Here is a 21345-nt window from a genome sequence, read left to right on the forward strand (position 1 = left end):
CCTGAAAACTACACTTGGTGTTGACTTCCCATGTGCAATTCCACATTGTGTAATGGCAAACCTGTAAAGTGTAGTATTGCTAGTGAGAGTCAGATTTAAAAGTACAATTACAGTTCTGCGCGCTACTGGCTAAATTTAATATAAATTGAGATACGTTGTAGTTCTGCACTGTACAGTACAAAATACTTCCCGATCTTTTCAGTGATTTATAGTGCTTACAAAGCACCAGGGGGATTTCCTGTACAAAGAAAATTGATTGTCAAAGAGGGAAAAGTTTGTTCCCACTTTGACTGCGTCATGCTCTCCAAAGTGTTATGCCAAATTAGGATCTGCAGCTGATGTACCCTGCCAGTATCTCAACCATTTACATGACTGATTGTTGGAGCTTATCTAACTTCAAGAATTAACTGATGTTTACATGAATTGTGAATGGCAAAAGTTTGCAATACCATTGTCTTCCACAGGATGGCTTCCATCCATTTGGCATGGTTAAGTAAATATATTCACATTTTATTTAGTGTCTAAATGTGACTAATTTTGTATAAGCATAAAATAATACTTTAGAGGTGCTCTAGTTATTGTAATTACATACAGCATATTATCTTCTCCCCTCCCCCTGTTTTCTGAAAGCTATAATCCCTGTCGCATTAGATCATGCAAATAATTTTCTTGTAATTATAAACCTTCAGTTAGATGTCCATTATGCTGTTACTCCTGATGTCATGCACTGCTTATTCTTTACTCTGAGTGGCCTCCTGACCCGTGAAGTTATTTTACCATGACACAACACTTGCTGATTTTCAGGAACAGAAATTGGGGGAAGGGAGAAGTACTCTTGTACACACTATATACTGAACAATGGGTGATCAAAAATTAATTTTAGTTATTCAGTTGAAAGTTACATTTTTCTTTGTCTCTATAACCTACTTGCTACTGAAATGTAATATAAATAATGCAAAATGCTACTCTTTCAATGCAGAATCTTTGTCAGTTATATCTGTTATTCTTTAAGACGGATGTACAAGGAAAGCCATCTTGTGGAAGACAGTGATATTGAAGTAAGGTGGGAGGAGGCTCGTGTGGAGCATAAACACATTGGGCCGAATGGCCTGTTTCTGTGCTGGTAATACTATGTAGATGTTTGGAGCAGTGGACCGGATACATGTGTCCCAACTATTGAGCGAGTCTCATATGATTAAAACTCATTTGAATCTTGAGTGAACATCATATCCAACTCTCAATTTATCTTGCATTTCTTGGAGTTTTTAGCTCATGCCATTTCTATCTCCTTCACTTTTTCTTTTCTTTCTTTCTTTCTTTCTTTCTTTCTTTCTTTCTTTCTTTTCTTTCTTTCTTTCTTTCTTTCTTTCTTTCTTTCTTTCTTTCTTTCTTTCTTTCTTTCTTTCTTTCTTTCTTTCTTTCTTTCTTTCTTTCTTTCTTTCTTTCTTTCTTTCTTTCTTTCTTTCTTTCTTTCTTTCTTTCTTTCTTTCTTTCTTTCTTTCTTTCTTTCTTTCTTTCTTTCTTTCTTTCTTTCTTTCTTTCTTTCTTTCTTTCTTTCTTTCTTTCTTTCTTTCTTTCTTTCTTTCTTTCTTTCTTTCTTTCTTTCTTTCTTTCTTTCTTTCTTTCTTTCTTTCTTTCTTTCTTTCTTTCTTTCTTTCTCTCTCTCCCACTTCTCTGATACTTGTTTGTCTCCTACATTTGTTATTTGCTTGTTTCTCACTTTTTTCCTGATTATTTTCTTCCTTGCCTCTTTCCATCTTTCCCCATTTCCTACTCTTCTGCTTTTACCTGTTCTCTCCTCTCCTGTCCGATCCTATCTTGTCCTGTACAACTGCAGACAATAAGAGGCAGCAGCACTGGGACTCAGCCCCAACAGGTTAAAGGCAGCAGCACCTGGAACTTGGTGGGAAGGGGTGCTGGAGACACTGTAGTATGCAGGGATGTAGTATCTGAAAGACTTCTGTGGAATCAGAAGTACTGGAATGGTAAGGGTAAGCATTTCTGTGAGCCCTTTTGAGGTGGGCCATTGCACAAGTTGGCATAACCAAGCACTAATAGGGAACTTTCCCGCCCACTCAAAGCACAGAGCAACAGACGAGTGATGTGAGACCCACTGATGGCCTGTATGAATCTTCCTGCAGTCAGAAAATTAATTGTGATCTAAGTAACTGCAAAGGTGCTCTGAAATTCATCCCACAATATAAACAGGGAGATTTTCAAAGCATCGGCAGCTTCCACACACCACAGAATCACCTCAAGTAGAAGCAGTTCTGCAATATAAAAGTAGTATTTCATGGGAAAGAATTACTGATTAATTTTGTTTTGAGAGTCAGAAACAGAGGGGTATTTTTATCTTAGCCATTTTTTTTCTTTTCTGTCATATAACGAGAAATATTTCAGATAAGTAAAATCCTGGATTTTTCTACCTAACATTAGTACAAGGACTGCAGCAGTTCAACCACTTTCTCAGGACATCTAGGGATGGGCAATAAAAAAAAATACTAATGTTGCCCACATCCCAAGAACAAAGACCAATTTGGAGACGTTTGGAATATTTGGTTTAACCGATGTACCTTTAAAGGCTACTGCTGCCTCAGCTATTTCAGTCATTGCACCATCAACTTGCCTTCTTTTCAATCTACCATGGCCATTGTACAGGGACAGGAGAAATTCCCAAAAACGCTTTAATCAACAACAATTGCAGTGTGCTTGTGCACACCCAATTACTCCTAGATTTGTGAATTAGTGCTACCTTTAGTACTGTTATGGCAGTCATACAAACACATTCATTGCACAGTAAAATTATGTTGGCTGTGCAAGAATTTTTGTTTTCCATACCTCCTAATGTTGGCAGAAGAATGGTGTTAGCATTTAAGCCCACAGACATCAGGTACTAACTTATCTTTTTGATCAACGAGGTGCATATGGATGTGGAGAGCCATCTTAAATGGGATGGGAGAAATAATGGAAAATTCAGTCATTCAATTTTGAAGTAAATTAGTTTATATTTACTCAATTTAAAAGTGTGAACTAATTATTGGCTTTAATAGAACGTACTCAGTATTATTCTAAAGATTGGATGCACAATTTAGTAATTCCTAACTACTTGAAGCAAATTATATGACTTGAGAAGCCTATATGTGTGTACATACTACACAGTTTTTTTTTCTGAAAATGGGATCCATTCTCCTCACTTAAGATCAGGATATTTGCAGAACTCTCCTGGTGGATCAGGTGATAAACGCACCACATATTCTGATACTTGGGAAGATCCTCCCTGGTTTATGCTGAGTTAGCTCACATTGCAGCAAAGCCTGATCCTGGTCTTGCCTGTTGTCCACATGAGCACTTTCTGGTGGGAGGCCATTAGATGGCAATCAGGAGCGGGAGCACTGGCTGAAGTTTCCTCTCCTTAGGAGGCAGAGATCAGTTGTAATATCCCAGTTAAAATCAGCAAACTCAGCATGGATCAGGAATCGAATCTGGAACCTTCTCGTTTATATGGCTTACTGCTAAATTGGCAAAGTCTTTACCCATTGAGCTGTCAGGAGAGCTGCTTAAAATCTGCTTTTTAAAAAATCCTCTCTTCCTTCCCCTTGACTCTTCCATATTTAAATGTCATTCTTCTCCATTGAGAAACCATAGTGTGTAATGCCAAATTGTGCAATTTGTGTTCTTTGAGCTATTGGGCAGGAAACCTAGATAACATGATGCTAAAGTAAGATGACTGAAGTTCTTTGACTGAGGCACTTAGTTAAATCTTAATTATTGAATCTTACTGTGCCAACCATTTGCCTGTCATGGTGACTGTAGGGGAGCCTGTAGTGCCTTCAGCTGCACCTCTGGTGGAGGGAAACGAATGGGGGGTTGGGGGATAATTAGTATAAGGCCTAGAGGTGACCACACCAAAGACTTGCATAATCCAAAAAGAAGCGGAGTTTTTAATTGGTAACAGTACATAACTCAGTGGTCAGGTCAAAGCTGTAACTCTGTTAAAGGATTAAGTTTCTGTTGAAGTGATTTTTCCCCTCCAGCTGTACAGGTAGCAGATGGTTTCTATCTCAACAGTTATAGTTGAAGCAGTCTCTCCACTACTTCTTGGATATGATTTATTGCTTGTCCCAGGAACCCACTTAGATTCAATAGGTTGAACTGAATAAAGGTACCATATGTGAATTGGGTAAATCATAATTAGTTACAACTGTTGAAGAAAAAAATCTATTTTTAAAATCTTTTTAACTATACCTGCACTTAATTGACTTTGAATGTTCAAATAAAAAGTGATTATCTCTCAATACTTAACAGGAAACAGTAAATTGTACTACACAATAAAATATATTTCCTTAATAGGAGAGATAATTTCTTACAATTAAATTTGCCATGTAACTGTGTTGTAATGGTTTTTTAAAAAAAGTTACAATATAGGTGCTAAATTTTATGTCAGGTTAATTAACTCCAGGTGCTAAGATCATTAGCCTGTTTTTGTAGATTTTTTGGCAACTGTTCTCTGCAGGCTCAGTCTAATGATTGGAGAATTTCACTGCTTAGTGGTGGAAGGGTAGCAAAATGTGCTAAATTCAAGTTTCTAAATATAATTTTAAACATGCAGAGAATATATAGCTTTTAACAGAGTATTGTTGAAAACTATTTTAATGTGAATATTTTGTAGCTTATTAAATGTAAAACTGAAAAATCTTAATATTTCTAGTTATGTCTAAAGAAATGAGGTTCAACAATGACCTTAACCTAGAGTTTCCCTAGCTGCAATATAGCCAGATAATGTGTTTTTCTATTATTTTAGCTACTGTATAATAGTATTAAAAACACGTGCATTATCACTTGAGGGCTGCATTTTCCATTTATTCTTGACTTACAGAGAGAAGCGATACTGCCAATCTCTTTCTGTTCATTTTTTGATTATGCCTCTGTGAAGTGCTTTGGGACATTTTTTCTATGTTAAAGGTGCTATATAAATGCAAGTTGCTGTTGCTCCTTTTTCTCTCTCCTTGGGATGAGAATACATGGTGCCATATTGAAGTCATTTTCCCAACTTAGAGTGGGGACTGAAACGTCTTCACATGTATAAAAACAGAGAGAATCCCCATTTTAGGGATTCCATGCACGTGGTGCTTCTAATGAAGCAAAGTTAATGCTTCTAAGAATCAAACTGCTTTAAGAGCCCATTAGCAGCCCAGTTGGGAAAGCCAGCCTTAGGTGTGATTTTTTTTTTTTGTCTTATTTCACACTGTAAATAATACAAAAAAGTTGGAATGTTGAGTTTCTGACTATTTTCAAATCTACTTATATTACTATTCTAAATTAGCTTACATCCGAAGTAGTTTAGAATTCTAAATTTGTACGTTTCATGCTTGTTTTCAGTTTTGTAAAAAAACTGCTTGAATCCATTTCTGAATGGAAACATACAAATGGCAGAGAAAAATAGCAAGCTTTTTGGATTGTGTTATAGCGAAAGTCTTTCTAATTGTAGCTTCAAATTGCATTAAACATTAAGCTTTGATTGTATTCCCAATACAAGAGTGCAGTAAGCATTCTACAGTGCGTTTTGTACATGAATCCATTACTGGAATCCAATGCTCATTTTCAGAGCAGATGATCATGGCATAAAAGTGCCGTACATTAAGTCTGGCACATCCCTGATCTCAGCAATGACCTGAGCACTAACTGAAAATAACTTTATTACAACATGACTGTCCTCCTTTCTGACCGTGTTTTTAGTCTTCTCATCTGATCTCATCTTATCACACTGTTGTAATAAAATGCTGTTTTTAGTCGGTACTTCTACATACTAAAAATGAATTCTAAAGATGAATGTGGGAATTTTGGGGTGACTATGATCATCTCAATATACAGGATGGTTGTTTCTGTATTTAAAAGAAAAAGATAAAACTTGGGTAACTATCTTCAAATATAATTTTTAATGTTGGGGATTGGCCTCTCATTGAAATTGCTAGGCCTGAATCTCCAATTACCTGCGTACATTGCCATCGAGTTCCTGATCTCAATTGTGCTGCTTGTGGGGGGATGCATCAGATGGCTTGCCACAGAGGAAGGAAAATTGGAGTGGATGTCCCCACCGAGTAGTTCTTGCATGCCCCTTCTCCTCCATGGCACCTTGATGTTCAGTGAAAATGAGCTGAGGTGACCCTACTTTTATCTACAAATCAGCAAATTCAAAATGGAACATTGTTTTGCAAAGAAAAAAATAGAGGAAATGGTGCTTAGTACAGCGATGCAGACTTTTATTTGTTGTGAAACTGCATTTGATACTTTTTAGTTGAAGTTTATGTGCATTCAGATGTGAATTATTGGGTATTGCACAATATTATAACCCATGGTTTGCTATATCCTAAGTAAATACATCAACTTGTATTAACATGTTGTAGATCATTATTAATTAGGTATTTTCTTATCAATACAATTTTTTTTCTCTGACTTATGCTAAAAATTCAAACCTTGATAAAATCAACTAATAGAAATAATGATTTTGCTGGTTCCTACAACCTGAATTTAAAAAAAGAATTCTTTTTGGTTCACAGTTTACTGCAGGTAATTTGAAGCCAAAATAGTGTGACACCAATTCATGGGAATGGTCTCTCACCCTCAGCCAAATCCCAATTATGTTGCATATTTTGGGTCAGCTATGGAATGGTTTTGCAGTGTCTCAAAATGTGCAGCATAATGGCCTTGTAGTAACTTTGTATATTTTTCAATTTGAGTACTTAAATAAAGCAATGTTTCTTTAGGTATGAAGAGAAAGCTGTAAAAGACCTAGACAGATACAATTTACAGCTGAAGAAAGCAATGGAAGAAAATCCTCATCAAGAACAGGAAGTACGACCAAAATTGGCCCCAGCAACAAAAGTTGTTCAGAAGCATAAACACAATACACCACTTTCAAACCAACAAATTTTGGATAAACTTTTCCAGTCACAAATTCATAAGAAAACCAGCTCGGAACTGCCTTGTAAAACAATAGATGCTCCATTTTCTTTAAGCTCTTTAAAAAAACAGCTCGAGCGACTTTCCAAAAGCCGTGACTCGGGTGGTGAAAGACTTCGTCTCATTAATTGCTTGACTTCTTACAATGGATGGGTTGTTGCCTCTGAAAGGAAGTTGATGTTGCTAAATCCTTTTCGGGTGGAGGAAGCTCTACTGTTTAAAAGACTGATGGAGAATCACATTTTTCAAACAGAGACCCTTGATGCACCAATAGCTCTAAGTAACAGGTACTATAAATGTAATTGAAGTGTATAGCACCTTAGCTCCTGTAGGCTTTTAGTATCGATAATTTTGAAAGTCTAGTAGCAATGCAATTTGGTATTGGTTCTCTATGAAAATAATTACATGTAATTAATTTTATAACTCTATTGAACTTCCATTAATGTTTTTCAGCTCAAATGTATGATGATGCAATTAAGACATTGAACAAAATTTTAAATACTCCCTTTGCAGACTGCATTCCTTAATAGTTGTGAGCATTGTTTAATTAGGCTTTGAGTGTGTTATCTTTACCAGGCAGCAAAACAAAACAGTACACATGTCTTCCCTGTCTGTATTGAAGGAATTTTGCTGTGAAGCCAGTACCATGAATTCCTCCAGTGATAGTTGATGCAAACATTTAGCACTGAACTCTAGCTATAGTTTCAAAGTATTATTTGCTGTAGATTTTCTCCAAAGTTCATTGTCTCTTTTCCTCCGATGTCCATTGTTTTCTTTCATTTCTAACTACATCAAATAAAAATGCATTAAGCAGCCATAGTTGCAATGGTGCGAGTTAGCATTAGGGAGTTTGAGGGGGAGCACTTGAACTACTGTACCAGTTAACTATTGCATTCTGCTACTCGCCGTTGCCATCACTAACCTGTTGTCTGATTTGTTTCAGCCTGCTTGGCGGATCCCAGTACATCGATGGCCTCTGTAATATGCAAAAGGAATGTACAGTGTTAAATGGGATAACTTATTTTACAGATCCCAGACTTGTATCTAATGGGTTTAAGATACAACTAATACCAGGTATGATGCAAGCATAATGATGACTATGTTGTAATACCTTAATATATAACTCTTACCAGTAAAATAAACCAAATATTGCATAACATGAAATTAAGGAAAGCAGTTCTCTTTTGTTTCCTCCAAAGGACTTTATTGTTTCACAACGTACTGTTTTATTTATTGCCGAGAATTGTAAGTGCAATGCACTTATTTCTAAATGATTTTTTGGAGGTTTTTTAAATCTCTGGCTAATTTGTGTGTTTATTCCAAAGATTGGCTTTTGTTCAGACAAGTGAAATGGATGAATTCCTAAAATCCTTTGGAGAGAGCTTCACTATCTCTTTGTAGAGGCAACTTTGTAGCAATACCATTTTTTTGTTTATGTGAATGTGATGAACCCCCTACTGCGATTATATTTGTTGATTTAAGTAACTGGTACTGTAACTACAAATGAAGTAGAGCATCTCAGACGTTATTAGTAAGTGATATTTGGACACTTTTTTCTGATCCATTAATACTGAGCCAAAGCACTCCATCTACCAGTTGTCTGAATGATGATAAGGTGGGATTCATTTTCTGGTTATTTCCACTATAACCCAATCTTTTGTGTATTTTCCACCAGCTGGTGAAACTGGAAGGTTACTTTAGCCTATTAAACTATATTTAAGCCATATGTACTAAAAAGAGCTTTGAGGTGTAAAGGCACTCTCTGTCATGACCTCCTTGCTGGTAAATGCAGTTTTTGGGTCACCAGCAATCTATACTTTACATAATCATCCATAAAACATACAAAATGTGTCAGAGATAAGGCGTTCCACCCAATAATAGCAATAAATTATTCTGACAGAATTGCTGTGTCAGTAATTGGTCAGTGCAAGAAAGAGCATGAGTTTTTTTGCAGGCACACCTTCCTCACATGGAAAAAATTTTAGGGGTCTAACCTTTGCAGCAGATTTGCAGTGACAGCACATCAAACCAAAGCTGTGCACCTGGGGGAAAAAGTTGAATTTTGGCCTTTGGCACAAGCACAAACATTTCCATTTACGGAACTGCATTGCATTAATCTCCCAGTAACAAATGTTGAATGTTGAAAGATTGTCAGTTTTCTCACTTTGTTAGAATTTTATAATCCACACACCATATTTAAGGTTTTTGCAAAAGGTATTTAGTGATCTTAAAATATTTAGAGATTTTGAAGTTGATGTTCTAAACAAAGTTCAGTAAAAGATACAGGACCTGCTATGTACAAGTCACCAAAAGGCAAAACCAAGATTCAACTGGTGCTGTACATCAAATATTTGTCTCCGTAATCATTTACACTACTGTACCCATCCTGTGGAACAAGATATGTTCCCACAGGCTTTGTTTTTTTATTGCTATTTTGAGGTTTAATTTATGTCAGTCAACGTAGCTTCATTTAAACCTCAATCAACTTTCAAATCAGCTTAATGTTTTTAAATTGCCTACTTAGGTGCATGAATGCTCTTAATTTTGAAGTTAATGCTGAAAAATTCCCAGCGTGAGGTAAAAGTCACCTGCTTTAGGTTAGAGTTTTTGAATGTTGAGTCTAGACTAACAGACCTGAATTTGAATCACAATCAAATTGTGTTGGGTGGGGAGAAAAGGGGAAGAGAAAACCACATCCTACACCACATAAGTGCGCCTCCTGGTGGGTTAACAAGGAACATCACTGACCATATCCATTGGAGATGTCTACAGATTGGACTGAACCATCTCTCTTTTTACTAAAGGGGTTAATAGTAAAAAGGAAGAGTGTAGCGAGAGACATGACAAAACTGAGTTATTACTTGAATTGTTGACTTTTGGCTTTGCTTGTTCCTATTTTGAAAGAAATTTAAAAGAAGAAAAATTGACTTGCCATTATAGATTCATATTTCCTGAGAGTTAAATTGTAATTTTTGACTTTGAACAATATAACATTTTTGTTGCCCTCTGGTTTTATCACAAAACTTACAAGTCCAACTGGGAGTCTTTCTGTAATAGAAAAAATAAAGAAAAGTGAAAAAATAAAAGTTTGTACTGAATTATAAATCTTACTAATGGAAGTAGATTCTCAGTGGATGGAACTAGAGAACATTTCCACTTGAGACTGTTAAAGTTTAAAACAGAATGGTTATTTCCAAGAAAGGTCACCATGTGAAGATTTATTTTCCTCTTGCTGAGATGATGGTTTTTCAGTGTCCCTGCCAGGAAGTTCTTCTAACATATATGTGCAATTCAGCAATACGTCACTCACACATTCCACTGGGGCTTGCTCCTTGTGCAGGGTGATGCAGGCACTGACCCTGGATGAAATTTGTTATTAAACATATTTGACAACTGATTCCTTTTCTTGGGGAAAGACACACTGCCTTGTTTAAATCTGCTTAGTATTGCCATCCCCGAGAGGTTGCCAAATGTCACTCAGGCCATGTGGGAATTGTTAACACAAGGAGCAAGTCAGTGCCTGAGGCAACTTTTGATAAACCTTGCAAAGGTTTGCAGCTGTAGTTAACTTAAGCTGAAATAGCTATAGCACTTCAATCTCAAAACAGAGCTCATTTGTACTTGTCAGTTTATTGTGGTACAGAAGGAAAGTTTCTTAACTTAGTACTGTATTTAAGTTTTAGCATTTAAATAATTGCTTTTTAAAATGTATTCTTTTATTTAATTGGATACAATGCACATACTTATTACATATTAAAATTTGCCAAATCTAAAATTACTCTTTCTCTCTTTTGATGGTTAGGTGCTTCAACAGCAGAGCATCATTTGGAAATTCAAGAAATGGCCAGGTGTTTACCCTTCTATGGTATATCAGATTTACAAGAGATTCTGAATGCGATTTTAAATAAAAATGCCCAGAGTGTGTACCAATGCAGACCTCTAAAGGTTGTAAATTATTTGGAGGTAAGACACTTGTGGAAAATACCCCAAAAAGTAATACATCAAGTTAGCAGGTGGTCTTAGTGGAAGTCAAAAGGTTTTATAATGAAAACCTGATGACACTGGAACATGATAAAATTGTGCAGTTAAGCCAGTTTTATCCTTTTATTCACACTGATGTTAGGGAGGTATAATTAAACATTAGTGATTTTATAATATTTACAAAAGGGATGTAATGTTTTGGACTTTTTCTTACAAGTATTTTTATTCCTGTGTAAGGTTTTCCATTCCATGCCTTCATCTAAGATGGGGGAGGGGATACATAGGATACATAGCAATGGTGCTATGTAACTAGGGAATGCTCATAAGCAATGGAATGTCTTCTTCGCTCTATTTTTGCCTCCTTCCTCAGGGGAAACTCATTGCCTCCACTCTGCTGTTGATAGCTGCAACTGAAGTTGAGCAATATAGTGAATTTCAGGCTCAAACCTGAGTAGTACAATGCAATGGCACAGCATGTCGATGCATTAACTGGTGCACTAACAGCCTACCTGGCCTATAACAAACTTTTTGAAAGTTTCCAGCACACACAAGGCCACCTTAAGCGACATGCTTTCCTTTTGTATAAATTTGCCAGTAGTATTTTTCAAATACTCTGCACCTGAAGTGGCTTGAAATAAAAATGTGTCTTGGTTCAACAAGTACAAGGAGGGGAAAATAGTGCAGGGAGGGGCAGGTTAAAACTAGTCTGATGTAAATTACTTTTATTAAGATTGTGATGAGAGAGCATACATCGTAACTCAGCATAGACCAGGGATCAAACCTTCAGTTTTCTTTTACGTGGTCCAGAAATCCCAAAGCATTCAAAAATTATACTTTAGTGATTTTTCTTTTCCCCTAAAGCTAGGCACCACAAATAAACAAAAGCCATGGGCCTAGAAATTTGTTGACCCGTTTTATGCCTCCCACCATATTGGTAAAAGCTCCAGTATCAGCATCCAGGGCCCACGCCTAAAAAAAAGGTTGGGCCCTTTGCATATGCAAATAGGGGGGCCTCAAGCCTTCCCAAAATTAGGCTGACCTGAACGCAGCTGGCAACGGGCCTGCTGCATTCAGGGTAACCAAGTCTACCATGCAGCCTAACCAGCGATCCTTAAAGGCACTGCTGGTGGCCGCCACCAAAAAGTAATTTTAAAAAAATACTTACCTGAATGTGGAGCCGGGAACAACAGGAGTGCCCCACAGCAGTCCTGAACACCAACGCCGGTTCCCAATCATCTCCAGGACAGTATCAATAAGGCAGAATAATGGTTCACTGCTTAATGCATTCACCTACATCAACGGAAAATTGATCCACAGTTGATTTTCTTAGAGATGAACATAAAGTGTGATTTTACAATGCTAACTTGGTGCTGAAAGCTAATTTTAAAGTTTCAGGCCATTTTTTTTTCTCTTATGCAATCTACTATGCTCTATTTTGAAGGTACTCAAGTTTTCAAAACTGAGGTCAGTTTCAGGAATGCCTGGTTTGTGTTCTTGCGCTCCTGACCTTTGTCCTTTGCCCTTCGTTCCTGCCAGTCACAGGGCCAGAACCTAGGGGCAAAGAGCAAAATCCAGTGACGTGAGTACACAACCCACTTGTTCTGCATATCTTCATGGTGGATGAAGCTAGGAAGTAAGTGCCTTAAGTACACTTCCATATTTCCTATCTATATATCAGATTGGAAGCAGGGAGGACAAAATTATTTTCTGACAACTCTGGGGTGCTGCAGCTTTTTAAGCAAAATGATTCTTGCACTGGTAATCTGACAGTTTAAGTAAATGATGGGTATGTCAATGTGTTCCATCACAGAGTGGTAGGGTGCAGGTTCATATCTGTGGTTCCCTCACATGGTGAATATCTGATCTGCTTTGTGTTATCAGTTACTGTTAAGCAGTGGATTGAAGTTTCCCCATGGGAGAATTCATAAACCTCTCTGTAGACTGTTACACCGTTGTAACACAGTGCATGGTGCAATGTGCGAGGGACCTAAAGTTGTGAGGAGAGTAAGGGAAGAGAGGTGGGTGGGGCAACATTTTTTTTTAACTTTATGAAAGTGTATATAGTGCAAAACATAACTCAGTACTCAAAGCTTGTAGTTCACAACACATTAATTCTAATTTTGCTTAAAAGCTTATTAAAATGTATTGGTTTATTTTTTTCTGAAGGGAGAGGCTGTTCGTCTGGCTCGACAGTTACCTCTGCGCTTCTCAAGGGAAGACATAGAAGATACAATTTTAAGGATGCAGCAACAGCTGGGAAAAGACTGCAATAGGTGTATTCATGGCCGTCCATTTTTGCATCCTTTAGCAAGCATACCAGAAACTGACTGACTGGGCACAAAATACAGCAGAGCTAACTAATGTCAATTGTTACAACTGGGAATGCAATATGGAGGTGCAGTGATGGAAATCTTTGAATGTAAGCAAAAAGATTACCTTATGGAAGCATTGGTGCATAATGTCTTCATTCATAATTTTTGAATTCAACAAATTGTGGAAAATTAGAATATTCTGCATTCTCAATGCTATTACTGTTTCCTTAAAGGCGAGTTCTTTCATAAATTGCACTCCATTTCTAAACTCTTTACAGCAATTAGGAAGCCAATATAATTCAGTACAATCTCTCTCACTGTGGTAAAGTACTACATGCGTTTCTGCGAGAATACAAACAAAAATTCAGAGCTCCTTCCTTAACATATCCAGGGTTACTGTTTGAAGTACAACAGCATAAAGGCAATGGAGTATGTAATATCAGCATACCCAGTGTAGTGCGCACACAGTATATAGGTTTCAGCCTTTATGTCCCTTTTTATTTTTTCACTGGAGATGGAAAAAAAAAGTTGAAGATTTTCTATTTCCTCTCCTTCTCATTATGTGTCATTCTCTAGTGGAGTAGTTGAGCACCCCTTTCTGTTCTTGTGTTTTTGACAGTGCAACTCTGTCATCAGCAGCTGGGATAAGGACAAGTGCACCGTGGACCAATTTATGTTTATCACCCTGCCCTTTTCCTTGTGGAAAACCACTTACCCAATGAACAAACTGGAATCAGAAATTTCCTTAATGGAGATTTTCTTTTTCCATAAGCCTGTATTTAATTGTATGGACTCTTAACAGAGTTGGGAAGGGATGCTGTATCCAACATGCTTAGCAATAACATTAGAAATAAAATGGTAATTGTAAAAATAAAGACAATTTTGTATAATTTTACCAATTATTAAGACTCCAGCAGTTGTCAGATTTGTAAACTGCAGTGGGTTACATTACACTGTATCGTCATACAAAAAATATATGCACCTTTATCAGTGGCGCAACCCACCCCCCACTCCCCCACAAGAGATCTGTCATGTTTCCCAGAAAACAAAGAAAATGCAGATCTGTAACTAATTTTTATACATGGTGCTGAAACTTTTTTTTTGCATTTCACTTCAGGTCTTCCCTGCAAACCCATGTTTCCGATTCTGCGCATGATTTTTTTTCCCCACAGAGAAAAAGGCGCCCATCAGTACCATTCCATTTTCTTTCCTAGACACATGATCCTCTCTGATCAGTGTTATATGTTTTATTCCTCACACGGCACAATAGAATTTAACTATATCACTTCCTTGATCATTTGTAAGAACTAGTGAAATGGAAAAAGGCCAGTTGTCCCATCTTGTTCATTGTCTGGTAGTTCATTTTTCAGTATTCCTGATTTAGACAGCTGTTGTTATCCTGGCTTTCCAGTTGCAACTAAAACAACTTTATTACTGAAGTAATTACTTCTGCTACACATTTGAGACTGTCTCATAGCATGGATTAAGGTTTATTTCCCTCCAGTGTAACACATTGTATGTTCACCATAAAAACAGGAAATGCACAGTTGGGCAGTCAGCATCAAAAGGGAAAAGATAGGTTCTGTTTCAGGTGAGACCCAGTTCTGATTAAGGATCTTACAAAAGCTGACCAACCTGATGTGCATGGTTTTATTTCAGAAATGTTTAGGACTTGTTGGTTTTTCTTGTTATTTCTAAAGGATGCTTGACTTTTTTGTGAATGAATCACTACAGAAGTAGCAGCTGATTCTCTCTTAAATTAAAACAGAAAATGCTGAAAGTACAAAAATTTAGCATCTAAAAAGAGAAAAGACAGGCTAATGATTTGGGTGAAGACCGTTATTTATTTTCAAATTTCCAGTATTGAGGATTGTTTTTTTTATCTCTTCAGTTTATTTTCTGTTTCAATTACCTTCTGTGAGATAGTGATAACCAGTCCACATATTTCAGATCGTCTACACGTTTGAAATTTCTGACCTTGTATCTAGAACTAAATTTGGACATATTCCCATCTTTTTTATATATGATTACTATTCTATCATTCATTTTAGTCTTCATTTTACTAAAATTGTATTAATAATAATCTCACTAATTATTATATTGAACTGGAGCATGTTATTTTGGCAAGTCAATTGTCGCTTTCAAGTCCTTTTTGCTGGTTCATGTTCTTTGTCACATTAAATTAGTTGCACTGACATTGGCGGCATTTCATATCTGTGTTCAATACTATTTCTCAATTGGTGAGTCAAGTCCAAAATCTCTTGATTTGGAATACTAATTGCCTCTACAACAAATTGCTATCACTTTTTTTTCTTTTCCATTTAACATATTTAGATATCTAGTTCATAATTTCATTATCGAGTCCTTTTTACACGGATAAGGTTCAAGGCCGATCCTAATAGAACTCTTGTGGATCAATGCAGCCCAATGCGAAGAAATGCCCAATTATAACCATCTTCTGTTTTTCTTTATTATGTAGACAATTGTCATCCAGTTTACAACTTTCTTTTGCAACCACTTAGTATCATAGGTACAGCACAGGATGAGGCTATTTGGCCCATCGTGCCTTTGCCGGCTCTTTGAAAGAGCTATCTAATTAGTCCCATTCTCCTGCTCTTTCCCCATAGCCCTGTAAATGTTTTCCCTTCTAGTATTTATCTAATTCCCTTTTGAAAGTTCCTGTTGAATCTGCTTCCACCACCCTTTCAGGCAGTGCATTCCAGATCATTACAACTCGCCGTGTAAAAAAAAAATGTTTCCTCATGTCGCCTCTGGCTGTTTTGCCGATCACCTTAAATCTGTGTCCTCTGGTTACCAACCCTTCTGCCACTGGAAACAGTTTGTCCTTATTTACTCTATCAAAACCATTCATGATTTTGAATACCTCTCTCAAAACTCCCCTTAACTTTCTGAGCTCTAAGGAGAACAACCCCAACTTCTCCAACCTCTCCTCATAACTGAAGTCCCTCATCCCTGGCATTCTAGTAAATCTCTTCTGCACCCTCTCTAAGGCCTTGACATCCTTTCTAAAGTGTGGTGCCCAGAATTGAACACACTACTCCAGCTGAGGCCTAACCAGTGTTTTATGAAGATCTAGCATAACTTCCTTACTTTTGTACTCTATGCCTCTATTAATAAAACCCAGATCCAAATACTTTTTTTAACAGCCTTCTCAACTTGTCCTGTCACCTTCAAAGATTCATGTATGTGTGCCCCCAGGTCTCTCTGTTCCTGTACCCCCTTTAAAATTGTACCATTTAGTTTAGATTGCCTCTCCTCATTCTTCCTACCAAAATGCATCACTTCACACTTCTCTGCATTAAATTTCATCTGCCATGTGTCTGCCCATTTCACCAGTCTATCTATGTCCACCTGAAGTCTGTTAATATCCTCCACATTGTTTACTACATATCCGAGTTTCGTGTCATCTGCAGACTTTGAAATTATACCCTCTATACCCAAGTCCAGGTCATTAATATATATCAAAAAGAGCAGTGGTCCTAATACTGACCCCAGGGAACACCACTGTATACTTCCCTCCAGTCTTAAAAACAACCGTTCACCACTACTCTCTGTTTTCTGTCCCCTAGCCAATTTTGTATCCATGCTGCCACTGTCCCTTTAATCCCATGAGCTGTAATTTTGCTAACCAGTCTATTATGTGGTACTTTATCAAATGCCTTTTGAAAGTCTATATACACAACATCAACCGCACTACCCTCATCAACCCCCTCTGTTACTTCATCGAAGAACTCAAATCAAGTTAGTAAAACACGATTTTCCTTTAACAAATCCATGCTGACTTTCATTTATTAGCCCATACTTTTCCAAGTGCCAATTAATTTTGTCCCGCATTAATGTCTCTAAAGGTTTGCCCACCACCGACGTTAGGCTGACTGGCCTGTAATTGCCGGGTTTATCCCTCTCCCCTTTTTTGAACAGGGGTGTAACATTTGTAATCCTCCAGTCCTCCTGCACCATCCCCGTATCTAAGGAGGATTGGAAGATTGTGGCCAGAGCCTTTGCAAAGTCCACCCTTACTTCCCTCAGTAACCTAGGATGCATCTCATTTGGACCGGGTGACTTTTCTACTTTGAGTACAGAAAGCAGAGAGTAGTGGTGAACGGTTGTTTTTCAAACTGGAGGGAAGTGTACAGTGGTGGTCCCCAGTGGTCAGTATTAGGACCACTGCTCTTTTTGATATATATTAAGCCAATCCTTCAAGTACCTCCTCTTCATCTATTTTTATTCTATCCAATATCGCTGCTACGTCCTCCTTTACTACTACAATGGCAGCATCCTCTTTAGTGAAGACAGATGAGAATTATTCATTTAGTACCTCAGCCATGCCCTCTGCCTCCACAAGAAGATCTCCTTTTTTGTCCCTAATTGGTACATAGGAACAGGAGTAGGCCATTTAACCCCCCCATGCCTGCTCCACCATTTGATAAGATCATGGCTGATCTGTGATCTAACTCCATATACCTGCCTTTGGCCCATATCCCATAATACCTTTGGTTGCCAAAAAGCCATCTATCTCAGATTTAAATTTAGCAATTGAGCTAGTATCAATTGTCATTTGCGGAAGAGAGTTTCAAACTTCTACCACCCTTTGTGTGTAGAAATGTTTTCTAATCTCGCTCCTGAAAGGTCTGGCTCTAATTTTTAGACTCTGCCCCCTACTCCTAAAATCTCCAACCAGCGGAAATAGTTTCTCTCTATCCACCCTATCTGTTCCCCTTAATATCTTATAAACTTCGATCAGATCACCCCTTAACCTTCTAAACTCTAGAGAATACAACCCCAATTTGTGTAATCTCTCCTCGTAACTTAACCCTTGAAGCCCGCGTATCATTCTAGTAAACCTACGCTGCACTCCCTCCAAGGCCAATATGTCCTTCTGAAGATGTGGTGCCCAGAACTGCTCACAGTACTCCAGGTGCGGTCTAACCAGGGTTTTGTATAGCTGCAGAATAACTTCTGCCCCTTGTACTCTAGTCCTCTAGATATAAAGGCCAGCATTCCATTAGCCTTATTGATTATTTTCTGCACCTGTTCATGACACTTCAATGATCTATGTACCTGAACCCCTCAGTCCCTTTTGGACATCCACTGTTTTTAACTTTTTACCACCCTTGCTTTGACACCTTTTTACTATTTATATGTTTATAAAAGACTTTTCGGGTCTCTTTTCTGTTAGCTGTTAATCTATTCTCATACTCTTCCTTTGCCCCTCTTATTCCCTTTTTCAGATCTCTGTACTTTCTGTATTCAACCTGGCTCTCTACTGTATTATGAACTGTACATCTATCAACATATATTGCAATCTTGCTAACAGATTCTGATGTATAATGGAAATTATCAGTTCAACATTGGAAAGACCAAAGCAATTCTCTTCGGCCCCTACCTCAAACCCCGTATCCTCGCCACTGATTCCTTCCTCAGCCATGTATCGGGTTGAAGCAGCCTGTTTGCAATCTTGGCATCCTACTCAATCCCCAGCTAAGCTTCTGACCCCTTATCTTCTCCAGCACAAAAACTGCTTGTTTGCACCCCTATACCATCATCTGCCTCATCCCTGCCTCGGCCCATCTGCTGCTGAAACTGTCAGCCATGCCTTTGTCACCTCCATACTCGACTATTCCAATGCTCTCCGGGCTAGCTTTCCATCCTCTACACTCTGTAAACTTTAGCACATCCAAAACTGCTGCCCATATCCTATCCTGCACCAAGTCCCACTCACCTGTCATCCCTATACTTGCTGACTTACATTAGCTCCAAGGCCCCATGCCTGCGATTTAAAATTCTCATCCTTGTGTTTAAATTTTTACATGGTCGCCTCCATCCCTAACTCTGTAACCTCTTCCAGCCCTACAACCCCCTCTTTCCCCCCCTCCCCCCCCCCCCCCCCCCGACTCTCCATTACTCTGACTCTGGCTCTTGTACATCCCACCTTCCCACCCCACCATGGCCTTCAGCCATCTGGGCTCCACACTGTGAAATTCTTTCCCTAAACCCCTCATCTTCTTCACCTCCCCCTCCTCTGTTAAGACCTTCCTTTAAACCCACCCGTTTGACCAAACTGTTGGTGACCTCTGCTAATTATTTCCTTCTTTGGCTTGGCATCCATTTTTGCCTCTCTGAAGCAGCTTGGGACATTTTTCTATGTTAAAATTACTATATAAATGTAAGTCGCTGTTGTAACTGGCCTGAAGTTCTTGCGGCATGCTTCCAGCCTTTCTTGAGCCACATACTTGCATTAGCTTGTTCTTCAGCCATCTGGTGATATATCCCCAGTTTCTATTACACTGTGGAAGCTCTCGAGCAAATCTCCCTTTTCCTACCTTCGAGTTCTTTACATTACAGTTTGTACTGTTAAAAAATGATATTCTTTCAATATTCCTTTTAATCAAATATCTGATTACTCATATCTAAATATTTCTTTCTGTCTTGTACTAAGCACTACATCTTATCTGTGTGTATGTTGTTATTAAGAAGCAGCCAATCCAAGGTCTACAAACATTTCTTCCCATGAAGAAGAACTGAATTGATCCTAATTATTTCAGGATCACTTAGTTGACCAGAACTATTAACTTTATTGCATTCCTTTTTTGTTCAAATATTTCTATACACGTTTGGTTACTTTAATGAGCAATTTTCCAAAGGTAGTTTCCTATTGTTGCTGTTGGAAATTTCAATGAAAATAACTTGCAGTAAATCTTATTTCCTGGATAGGTCTATTATTTGAGTGACACTTAAATCACCCCCAATAAATAAGAAAATCCATCTCCCTTTTGAACTCTTCAGCTGTAATTCATTTTTTTTTGCACTGCCTCTGGTTTCAATCAAGGTTTGATTATGTTACTTTTGCCCATTCACTCCTCATCTTCATATGCTCCCATCTTTAGCATTTTGGTCTGGATTTTTATATGTTAAACAGTATCTGTTTGCTGCTGCAGTGATTTTTCACTGTTGTTTGTATTATAAATGCTTAAATATTCCATTGGCTGCAGTTTGGTGTGTAACACCAGAAAAAAAAGGAATACCATAAGTGAAAAGCAAGAGAAGGACATCTGGCCCAGCTGTGAAGTGTGGGCTGGGTTGGAAAAGTTATATTATTTATTCCACAAACTTCCTCCGCCCTTTAGTGATTAAACGCACAGCTGGAGCACCATCCTCCTGACATGATTCCAGTGTCTGAGAATACCCTAGATCACAATTTTATTCCCCATTTTTTCGCCTCATATTCTGATGTAGAATCATTAGGGATTTTTAAAATTTCCGTTCTCCTCTCTTATGGTATCCTATATATTTTTGAGTTTCACTTGGGATTAAAGGCTTATATGGCATTTAAAATTTTTTAAAACCTTAGTCCTAAAATCAGTTTTTCATCACTAACTTTGATTACCTCTCTGCCACAATTTATTTAATATTGTATCAAAAAGAGAACTGATTAAAAAGATAACCAACTGTCTGTACACAGACTTTCCAAAATTTAAGAATAGTGCCTGATCAATTTTAAATTACAGATTTCATGTAAAAATGGTCAGTCGTATAATAGCAGTATCAGCGGTTCTGTTCAAGTGTTAATGTCACATAAAATTGGCTGTTTGTTTCTGTTTAATTGTTGGGTACTTAGACTAGTCATTTGTACTAAAAATTGGCAAGGCTTATTCAAAAGCAAGGAAATGGTATTCAGTGTTTTTAGCAGTTTAAAAAAAATCATGAAACCTGTAGTTCAGAGTAGCAAAGACCAGCAGTTCAAATGACAATTGTCAGATTTAAAAGGACTTTGAGTTCTGTATTAGCTGAAGTCTTTAATCTGATTTTAGACAGTTGTAACTAGTCTATATACTTCTTGGCCTTTTGTTTACTGAAGACTTGTTCCATAATATTGAAAGAGAAACGCAAAGCCCAGATGTCAGCAGTATTCTTCACCAAGAATGTTGCATAATTTTAGCTCAAAGATTAATTTATAGCTGGGCCCTGCTAGTATTTAACAGCATTACTAGAAATGAGATGCCGTAGTAAAGCACAAAGTAATTCAACGTTTAAAATAATATAATGGCACTCCTTTTCTATCCCAATTTGC

General features: G+C 37.6%; 1 protein-coding gene across 4 annotated transcripts in view; it reads left to right on the forward strand.

Annotated features, from left to right (window-relative positions):
- pms1 (PMS1 homolog 1, mismatch repair system component) overlaps positions 1-21345 on the forward strand; it is a 73422-nt gene that overhangs the window by 49289 nt on the left and 2788 nt on the right. For 2 of the 4 annotated variants that reach the window (XM_067987729.1, XM_067987730.1), the window contains 4 exons: positions 6765-7247; positions 7904-8034; positions 10763-10923; positions 13108-15401. In XM_067987729.1, the coding sequence (XP_067843830.1) occupies positions 6765-7247; positions 7904-8034; positions 10763-10923; positions 13108-13272 (940 nt within the window). In that variant the 3' untranslated portion in view covers positions 13273-15401. Of the gene's footprint in view, positions 1-6764; positions 7248-7903; positions 8035-10762; positions 10924-13107; positions 15402-21345 lie in introns of those variants that run through there. The other 2 variants (XR_010963446.1, XM_067987731.1) reach the window with 2 other exon arrangements.

This window comes from Heptranchias perlo, chromosome 7 (assembly GCF_035084215.1).
Source record: "Heptranchias perlo isolate sHepPer1 chromosome 7, sHepPer1.hap1, whole genome shotgun sequence".
In the NCBI taxonomy this organism is placed as follows: Eukaryota; Metazoa; Chordata; class Chondrichthyes; order Hexanchiformes; family Hexanchidae; genus Heptranchias; species Heptranchias perlo.